Source organism: Acartia tonsa, chromosome 6, assembly GCF_053477335.1.
Source record: "Acartia tonsa isolate MP-2025a chromosome 6, ASM5347733v1, whole genome shotgun sequence".
NCBI lineage: Eukaryota > Metazoa > Arthropoda > Copepoda > Calanoida > Acartiidae > Acartia > Acartia tonsa.
The window spans coordinates 6,661,531-6,672,102 of NC_137265.1; the positions used below are offsets into that span (position 1 = coordinate 6,661,531).

Genomic DNA, 10,572 nt, shown 5'->3' on the forward strand with positions numbered 1-10,572 from the left:
AGCTGCGATACAAAAAAGATTAAAACAAGGACAAGTTATTTGGCAAAGTGTAGCCTTACATTAATATCCATCAACTTTATGTCTAATAATGGGTTTTCTTTGAATTCATCAAAGCAAAATGGTATGACAAAAAAAAGTTCCTAGTATTATAAATAGTACAAAGAGGAATTTAAAAAGTAACAAACATGACAATGCTTTATATGTCTTGATAAGACATACCTTTTATCAATCTAGAAAATTTAGCAGAACCTTTGCTTATTAAGTTCCTACATAGTATATAGACCACAATAGTAAATTGTGAGTAATAAAATAAACATATAATTGTTGTTTAAAATATATATTATTTACTTAATTCTTATGACTGTGTAAAAGCCCATGTTTCCAATAAAAAATATATATATTAATTACATTGTTTGCCTACCCGCTACATATTAATGGATTGAATGGTTGTTCAAATAAAATAAACAAGGAAGACAGCTTTCATAAAAGCAAAGCTCTGAAATAAATTAGAAAACCAAACAAACATGAACACTTGTAGAGTGTCAAAACCTAATAAGTAGAAAAATGATTTAAATGCAAAAATAAAATTGTTTATAAACATTCTTACATTTTTAGGACTTGATTTTAGAGAGGCTTTACTTTAACATTGCATCTTTTTGTCCTAAGAATCATGCTTCCATTTATGTCGTATTTAACTAAATAAACATTCAGACTTTAACTTTTTGAGTTGCCTCCCTACAGTGAATACCAAACATGGTTTTTTACTGTAATGGAAATTATTATACAGCTTATTACAGGTTATTACAAATAAAATTTGGATTCTCTCACTTTACTGGGTTTAATTGCTTGGTAAACGTCTCATTTTGTTTGCCAAAAAAACTTGAAAAATCCAGTTGAAAACAATGGAAAATTATGAGTATAATTTCCTATGCATAAGTAGTCCATAGTAGTCTAGTATACTTTGGACAATAAAAAGAGTGGGATCTCTGCTGTTGTGACAATGAAAAGACTGGAAGTATTGAGAATATTTATTCTACTTGTTTTGCTTTGGCTGTTTGTCTTTCAAATGCAAAATTCACTGTGGAAATACCTGAGCAAGCCAATTGTACAACAAACTTCAAAAACATCTTTGCATGATATTGAGAGACCTATTATCTATGTTTGTCAAGAAAATCAGTTTAAAGGGCGAATATAGGTTCGATATGATATGAGCTTATATGAAAGGTGCCATTTCATACTTTTAGAATATCCATGCCAAATTTAAAAATTCAAAAAAATCCTTAAGTAGATTTTGCAATTTTCTGTTTCAATTGAACATATGATAAATCAGATTGACGACAAACCGTTTATTTTAGCCCTTTACAAGACTTTTTTTTACTATTTTGCTTAAGTTTGATTGACTATTACATTGGCACGCACCTTAAAAGATAATTTAAATGTTTATTATTTTAGATTATATACTAGTTTATTTAATTTTTAAAAAGCATAAAAATAATTTGCGTAGAAGGGCGTCAGGACTATTGACTAGGGTAAATAATACGTCTTAAAGTTTATTTTCTGTACAGAGATCTTTGATTAATTCATGATGGTATAAACATCCCTGATTACGCATTTTCAACACACACACACACACGGCCACAAAAAACAGGGATTTGAAATCATTCTTCCTCCAAGAGAATTTTATTGATTATTTTTTATTTTACTTTTTACATTATTTGATGTTTTTTTAACTTTTAAATATTTTACTTTATATATTTTGTATGAAGGTAGAAGGAGGGTATATTTACCCCTGATTAATTCCCGAAACCTTTTTCTCATTTATTTGTACTGCAAAATAACAACAGTATTTAGGCAAACTCTACACGCATCCTGTTGTGAATATGGGTATTTGAATATGTTAGGGAACCACTCCTCTGACGTCACAAATTAGCCCAATTGGCTAGGTTTTTAGCTATAACGGCCTTATCCAATGGACTATCTTTATTTGCTTGAGTTATTCATAATGTATATACTTGCACCTTTGATATAAGCTCATATCATATCCAACCTATATTCGCCCTTTAAATACTCAGAATCTTCAAAATTTGGATATCAATTCTTGCCTGATTTTAATTCAGGGAACATTGGAAATGGTAAATTTTCATGGAAGGGTATACATGGAAACATGACATACAGAGAGTTACAAAATCATCTTTTTGATTACAACTATAGCAATACTACTTTAGTTTACTGGGAATATGTGAATAAAAGTTGGAAAGAAGTTGACCATGGGCTAGAATTGGTGTTCATTCCTGCCTATGGATTTTGCATGAAAATGAAGCAAAATAGTACAACTTTAATAGCACTTGAAACTAAACAAAATTTAATTTTTTCATTGCAGATCCATCCACAGAGAACACACTAAAAATATCTCACATGGGAAACGGAAGAGATACATTGAGAAAAAAACATGATAATACCTTTGAATATAACACCTACCGTATGGATATTCATTTATACGATGCTAATATATTTGAGGGATCAGAATGTCAAGACTACAGCAAGATAGAAATTAGTTATGGTGAATGCATTGAAAACATTTTGAAAGAAAAGCTAACTAAATGGTATGGATGTGTTGCACCATGGTTCCCCAAGAACACAAGTCTGATGTGTGAAGAAGATTTAGAAATAAACATAACTAATGAGATGGCTATGGTCAATGCTGTTGATCAACTTTATATGTTGGAATCTGGGCAAGAATTAAGTATATTTTCTTCATGTTTGAAACCTTGCATAACCATGGATCTAAAACTAAGATTAGTTCATCAAATATCATACAAGGTTGGTGTTGGAGGTGCTGAGATATCCATCAATGATGAAGTTGTTGTTCACACTGATGTCATAGCCTATGATATGTTAAGTCTCATTGTTGATCTTGGGAGTGCTCTGGGCTTGTGGTTGGGTTTGACGTCACCGAAACTGTCCCAATTTTGTATAACTTTTGCCGAACAAGTTCCAATTACGTCATATTTTTCTTTCCCGAAAAAGGGAGGGGGGGGGGAAGAAAATCTCTTCAAAAGAGATGGGGAAAACCCCCTTTTCTCCCATCTCTTTTTTCTTCCCCCCTTCCCTTTTTTTTCTTTCCCCCTTCTCTTTTTCGGGAAAGAAAAATATGACATAATTGGAACTTGTTCCGCAAAAGTTATACAAAATTGGGACAGTTTCGGTGACGTCGTTGGGTTTAAGTGCTCTTAGTATTTTTGATACTATCCTTCAAGTTGTTACTTGTTGGTGTGCTTGGACAAAAAAAAGATCCAGGGGAAGGATACTGCTAATGAATAAATAACTTTTGTTTTGTGATTATGCAGTAACCAAATTTCATATGAAGTTTTTAAAATTCATTTTTAACATTATTAAAATCAACTATTCTTCTTGCCAAACTTTGTCATTTAAAAGGAAATAAATAATTTAGCTTGTTATATCCTTATTTTATTATTGAAGCTACTAAAAAGTGAAAATCTAAATAATAAAATAATTTTTATAATCAATGATAAATGTACTATTATGCCCAAGTGTTAAAGTAAATGCACAAATAAAATAAAACCTAAAGAAAGTCAGGTTTATGAAAAGTACATTGATTAGGATAAAAAATCTAATGGAATTTCCAGTTAATTAACACCTATATATTTTTTTATGATAGTCACAGGTGTCAAAAAAATAAATTTAATAAGTAATTCTGAAACAAAAGCTAAGTTTATAGGAAAAATAAATGTTACTTCAATAGATGTCCTGATTTGAAAAATAAGGGCTTTGAAGTATTTATAATTTTTTTACTGTACACTTTCCCTATAAAAAAAATAAAATTTGATCAAAAAGCTCATCCTTCATAAGATGAAAACTAGGTCTGTATGTCATTACTAGCGGTTACGCCCCTAGAGGTCTCTAAGGTAAGGGGATTCAACCCTCCCCCAAAATAATTATGAACCTTTACTGACCCTATGGATAGGTACATTGTAAAGGAAAACCATATCGATACAGTGGTCAGAGAGATCCTGTGTTACTTACTACTGTGTTACTTTAAAAACTTACTACTTTATGTAATTGGATCTTCGTTGTTACTTCTATTATGGAATTTCTCATAATTGTGATCATAATCTCATAATCCTTATACACCATTTACAAAGACGACCTTTATCATTTAAAAAATATTGCGGCATTCTCAGCCAAATTTTATTTAACAAAACTAACAACTTTTTATTTAGTTTTATTTTTTTTTCATTTATTTAGATTATTTTTCATGGAAACATACTTTGGAATGAAAATAATATTGATTTTGTGAGAAAAGAAATTTTGTTTTCTTTTTGTTGTTGTTTAAACTGTTAAGTAATTTTAAAATAAAAAATATTATAAAAAAAGTTGCTACCTCTAAATTTTCACCCCTTATCCTTAATTTCTCTTCTGTTCTGTTTAGTAAATAAAAGTTGAAATATTTAATCAAAGTCATAAATCTATTTTGTTTATAAAATTTTTAATATATACTGTTTTTTTATGAATAAAAAAGGGATATGTTACTGGCATTTTTTGTGATTTAGTGAATGAATTGTTCGTATTTCCCCTGACAGATATAATGTAGAATCTAATAATAATATAAGAATGAGAAAGCTAAATAATTGCTTTCCCCTCTGTAGCTGAGTGTGGTGTGTGAAGTTGTGAACCCAATTTTTGGCCGGGTACAGCGCATTCTCATTTATTCTACTTCTAGGTGCTTATTAATAATTCTATTGTAGTTTTGTAGGTAACTTTTGATTATAGCCATCAAACTGAGGAAATCAGTATACTACCTTTCTACGTACCTACCTAGTTTGTATCAACCAATCATCACTGCTACGCACGACATTGTTAGTCTAGTATATATCAAAGATAATTAACAACCTAATCTATCTCGAAACAGTAATATAATTTTGCACCTAAAAAACCACAATAGACGTACATTAGTAAAAAAAATAAACCATAGACATGGTATGTATTATTAGTTATCATTAGATAATCACAACAAAATGGCTTAACTATCTTTTGTTCATACATGCAATAGAAAACAAATAGATATACATATAAAGAATGTCTTACTCACAAACTTCATTTAATTCTAAGTTCAATCATATGCTAGTACGTAATCTTACTCTGTAATCCCTAGACCGGACTAACTTTTGCTTTAATTAGAAGAATACATACATACATTTAACCTATTATTCATAATGCCTGCTGGATTGCAGTGGGAGGCGGATTAGCCACTTTTTGTAAAACCATCACAAAGGAATTTATATCACTAATATTTTCCTTGATATTTGCTTTAATATTGTAGAATTTATAACAGTGTAAAAACGGCTGTAAAACTACAATTTACTTCTGTAATTTTTAGACAATTCATGTCTGCACAAGTCGATATGAAGGTTTTTTCGGCAGGAGTGACATTTTCAACGCCGATCTGCTTAGTTTAACATTTTATTACATTTCTGCAATTGCTGCTAGGTAAAATTTCTTATTGGTGTATCCATATTGGAGGCTTAGTTCCAATGTATTGGTTATTTAAATCCCCCTTACCACCTTAGAATTTTCTATAACAAAGATGATATTTTATTTATCAATTAATCCTTGTTTCAGATAGAAATAATGTAATGTGAGTAGAGAAATTTAACCCAAAAATATAAATAGTTAAAAACCTGTTTGTTAGTGAATTAAAAAGGATCTCATAAAATCCTTTATATTATTCCTTAAAAAGTAAATAACAAGGAATAAATCAAGATGCCTAAGCGTCCACCAGTTATAAAATTATCCATTAACAGGTTTGTTGCTATTTTTTTAGTTAATTGATGAACTGCAATTCTTTTAAAATCAGATTATATAATATAATTTTATTAATATTTGTGATATTTCAAAAATCTACTTTTAGAACCGATTAATATCCGCTGCATGGTTTGGAATTAGGGTCACTGAGTGAGGCAAAATTATTTTCTTGAAAAATCCTCCAAAATCGCCTAAAAAATCTACAATAATTAAATAAAATCATAAAAGGGTTAATAACATAAGATTTTGTTTATTTTTTTAAAGATTTGTATGTGATTTTGGAGAATTTTTTGGATCTACTGCAGTTCACGGTAAAATATTGCTTGCAAGCAATATTTCCAAAAATCTATGAATTTTAAAGGCTGCTAGCTGCCATACGGCTAAATGTACAGATCATACCCGCACACTATTTTAAGAGGCATAAGAAGGCCTACAAATAATCTGGAATAGCCAAGATCCATGCACTGCGAGATAATTATGCATTATTGATTTATGGTTATTCCAGATTATTTGTAGGCCTTCTTATGCCGCTTAATACAGTGTGCGGGCATGATCTGTACGTTCAGCCGTTTGGCAGCTAGCAGCCTTTAAAATTCATAGATTTTTGGAAATATTGCTTACCAGCAATATTTTACCGTGAACTGCAGTAGATCCAATTTTTTTTATAAAAACAATTTTGCCTCACTAAGTGTGACCCTAATTTTTTAAAGAATCTACCTCTGTTCGAAGCTATACCTACTGAAAAATCATGTATCTATAATACAAAGTAGAACGATGTCTGTCTGTTTGTGTGTTTGTTTATCTGTTTGTGTGTTTGTTTGTCTGTTTGTAGCGAAGGATCTCGCTAACCGCTCAACCGATCGGGTTCTCCTTTACAGGGTAGCTTCTCATAGTTCCCGGGAAGGGTTATAACTATTTTCTTGGGGGGTGGGATACCCCTAACCCCCCCAAAAATGAAAAATACCCCCCCCCCTAAAAAAAAATTCTTTTTAAAACTAAAAATAAAATAGTAGGGTCGACTAACCCCCCCCCCAAAAAAAAAAAAAAATAATTCCCCCCCAAATTTTTTTTCTTTTTTTTATTTTAAATCGAAAATACGAAAATTGGTTTGATCAAACCTCCTGGGGCAAAGCCCCTAGAGGCTAGGGGCGAAGCCGCTAGTAGTAATATAATCTACTAGTATAAAAATATACCTACAATCATAAGATTAAAAATCCATTTTTTTAGCCCGTGCCGTCAGCATCTTGGGGTCTAAAAAATTGGTTTTAAGCTTATAATTGTACAATGTACATTTTTATATCCGCGGAAAGCTGTTTATAATACTTTATGTTAAATAACTATTATGATTTCAGCCCACCACCAGAGCCCCCTCCATCAGTTCCCGCAGATTTAGAGACGTACACCAACATAACCATCAATAATCAAACTTTTGTCATAGAAGCAGATGATTTAGAAGTCATAGAAGAGTTAGGTAATAATTCTTTTTACTTTTGTTTAGTTTAGGATAGGTTGTATTGAGTATAAGGTATTCCCAAGGGTGAGGAACCATCAAAATTCTATGTAAGATTCAATTTATTTTGTAACTATTTGAATATTTTGATTTGATTGAATTTTTTATACTCAGGGCGAGGTGCATACGGTGTAGTAGAGAAAATGTATCATAAAAAGTCTGAAACTACTCTTGCTGTTAAGGTAAATATGTCGAGATAATTTAGTTTTATATGAATTTATCATTCAAATAGGATTTTCTCCTAATTGTATACCTACCTACCTACCATTAAAAATAATTTTTGAGAAATAGTTTTTACCTATTTTTCTAGACTATAGATAGGTATCAAATTTTCTACAAAGAAAGTACCTAATGTTATATGATGCAAATCTTTTGTATTATTTAGATCAAAATAGTGTTTTTTCCACCTTCTTGGAAATAGGCATTGCAAAATCAAATTATTATGTTAATCTACGTTTTTATTCTACATTCTGATTGAAAATAAATTATCATTTTTAGAGAATAACAGCAACAGTTAATACAGAAGAACAGAGAAGATTAATTATGGACTTGGATGTCAGCATGAGATCTTCAGGTTTGTGCCAGGGAGGAAGGGATAAGGCAGTTAATTTCACTAGTTCCTAAAGTTTTATAATTTTCTCATTCGTTGGGTCAACAAATTTGGGGACTATTTTGATATATTGGTTATTTTGTGTATCATCATTGAGGGTGTACTTCAATTTATCGGCCATTATCTTATCCCTTTAGATTCCCGGGTTTGAGCCAATCCCCAGTCTAAAGTAGCATAAATAAAGGGTGGGAAGGGCATTACCTATATGCCAAATTAAAGAAATTATAAATTACAAACATAAATTATTGTTTTGCTATAAACTTTTCTTTTAAATATAAAAAAAATTATTGTTGCTGTGCTTCTTGTTTTTTTTTATATTGGTATTAATTCTCTTTTCTTGTTTAGGTTGTGAATACACAGTTTTGTTTTACGGGGCCATGTTCCGTGAGGGAGACGTGTGGATCTGTATGGAGGTGATGGACACAAGTGTAGATAAGTTCTACGCCTTGGCATGCAAACATGGCAGAAAACTTACAGGAATATACTTTTTAATGACTCAAATATCATTTGAAGATTGTAAACAAAAGTGTTTCGTTTTACTTCATAATTACTTGGGCCCAAACACGAAGAACCAATGTCTCCACACACTCACACACACACACATTGTAAACTCACTGTTGCTTTAAAAGGTGAGCATAAAATAAAGTTTAAAGTGGAGATTCTTCCTTGAGGATGCTACCTTAATTTCATGGGATAGATAGCTCACATCTAGCCACAAAAACATGGTATTGAATAAATTCCTTTTTGGCATTATTGTAAGGTAGGGTCCTCTCCTTATGGCGAATTATATTGTTCAGGGCAACTGATTATTTAAATTTTTAAATGATCCCTATACATAGAAATACAAAAAGTTGTTGTGTTTGGAAGTAGTAACCCAAAGTTAGTTTCTATTCCTTACGTATGAGGCATTAACTATGAATTATTTTTTTATACTCTAAAAAAGTTATATAATTTGTACAGAGCCGGTCCTAGCACAGATAGCATTCAGTGTTGTTAGCGCACTTCATTATCTACACACAAATCTCAGAGTTATACACAGGTAAATATTCAGTGTTGTTAGCGCACTTCATTATCTACACACAAATCTCAGAGTTATACACAGGTAAATATTCAGTGTTGTTAGCGCACTTCATTATCTACACACAAATCTCAGAGTTATACACAGGTAAATATTCAGTGTTGTTAGCGCACTTCATTATCTACACACAAATCTCAGAGTTATACACAGGTAAATATTCAGTGTTGTTAGCGCACTTCATTATCTACACACAAATCTCAGAGTTATACACAGGTAAATATTCAGTGTTGTTAGCGCACTTCATTATCTACACACAAATCTCAGAGTTATACACAGGTAAATATTCAGTGTTGCTAGCGCACTTCATTATCTACACACAAATCTCAGAGTTATACACAGGTAAATATTCAGTGTTGTTAGCACACTTCATTATCTACACACAAATTACAGAGTTATACACAGGTAAGATATGCAGTATTTTTATTTAATCGGATACCCTATTACCATACTTACTTAACCTAATAGTAATACCCCGTTTGTTTTGACAGAAAATAGCGAATAGATCCCCTTAGTCCCCTTAGTTATCTTTGGCTGTTGGACCTGACGTTAGAGTGTCATGATCAGCAGCTTTACCCGTGGCCGTATAAGGTACCTATTCCATAGAGGTAGGCACTCTATTATTCCGTGACACCTGCCATACTTAAATCCGATATTTTTTGATTAAAAAACCTGAAGCTGTTCTTAGAAAGCGGTGAATGTTTTCTGATTTATTCTGACATACAGCGTTTCGAAGCCGTTTATTTTTGATGCGGCTCCGGCCCCGCGGAGACGTATCTGGAAATACGGCACCGGCTCCAGCTCCGGCTCCGGCTCCTACCTTAAAATTAATATATCAATTTTTGTTCATTATTGAATTTGATAAAATAAAATAAATAATATAAAATATTTTTTTATTTGATTAAAACTATATAAAAGTAGAATACCTATGATTTTCAAGTATTGATATTTTGAAAGCTAAATAATTATAATTTTTTATGAATTAAGTATTTCGTGCAACTCCCCTTTTGTACTTTTATAGAAAATAATTGCTTTGATAGGGTTTAAACATAAATTTCTAAATTTCAGAGACGTGAAGCCGTCCAATATCTTGATATCTCGGAGTGGCAAGGTGAAGATGTGTGACTTTGGCATCTCTGGTTATCTCGTGGACTCTGTCGCTAAAACTGTCGACGCAGGGATGGACACTTTTAGAATGCACAATTTTCATAAAATCCATTACTTAAATGTATAACAATTATGTCATTGTAATGTCTATTACCTACGTAGTTTTTGAAAATATGATTCATACCTACCTTTCAAGGAGTTAGGGAACCTTGGGCTGTTGATTACCTACACTGGTCCCCAAAGTTTTATGATCAAATTTTCTTATTCGTTGGCTCCATAACTATGGGGATAAATATTGATTTTAATTGGTTGGTTTATTAAGGTGTGCGTCCAAACGTCACAACCACTAATTGTAATGTAAAGAAGGGGTAATTTTGTGTATCATCATTGTGGATGTAAATCAATTTATCGGCTATTGTCTTATTTAGATCCCTGAAATTTGGTTTT

At 31.5% G+C, this 10,572-nt stretch overlaps 1 protein-coding gene across 1 annotated transcript; it reads left to right on the forward strand.

Annotated features, from left to right (window-relative positions):
- Positions 1-5,639: 5,639 nt before the first annotated feature.
- Positions 5,640-10,267, forward strand: LOC145321692 (dual specificity mitogen-activated protein kinase kinase 3-like). The gene is made up of 7 exons (XM_080163236.1): positions 5,640-5,822; positions 7,176-7,294; positions 7,448-7,515; positions 7,832-7,907; positions 8,289-8,415; positions 8,899-8,982; positions 10,087-10,267. The coding sequence occupies exons 1-7, from the start codon at positions 5,782-5,784 to the stop codon at positions 10,250-10,252; spliced, it is 681 nt and encodes a 226-aa protein (XP_080019362.1). The 5' UTR covers positions 5,640-5,781; the 3' UTR covers positions 10,253-10,267.
- Positions 10,268-10,572: the final 305 nt, after the last annotated feature.

What these genes read in the sequence shown, in the direction of transcription:
- LOC145321692 (XM_080163236.1), top strand. Translation starts at nt 5,782, where the DNA reads ATGCCTAAGCGTCCACCAGTTATAAAATTATCCATTAACAG. An exon ending in AGAAGTCATAGAAGAGTTAG is followed by an intron (nt 7,295 to 7,447) that starts GTAATAATTCTT and finishes TTTTATACTCAG; the next exon opens with GGCGAGGTGCATACGGTGTA. An exon ending in TGCAAACATGGCAGAAAACT is followed by an intron (nt 8,416 to 8,898) that starts TACAGGAATATA and finishes TTATATAATTTG; the next exon opens with TACAGAGCCGGTCCTAGCAC.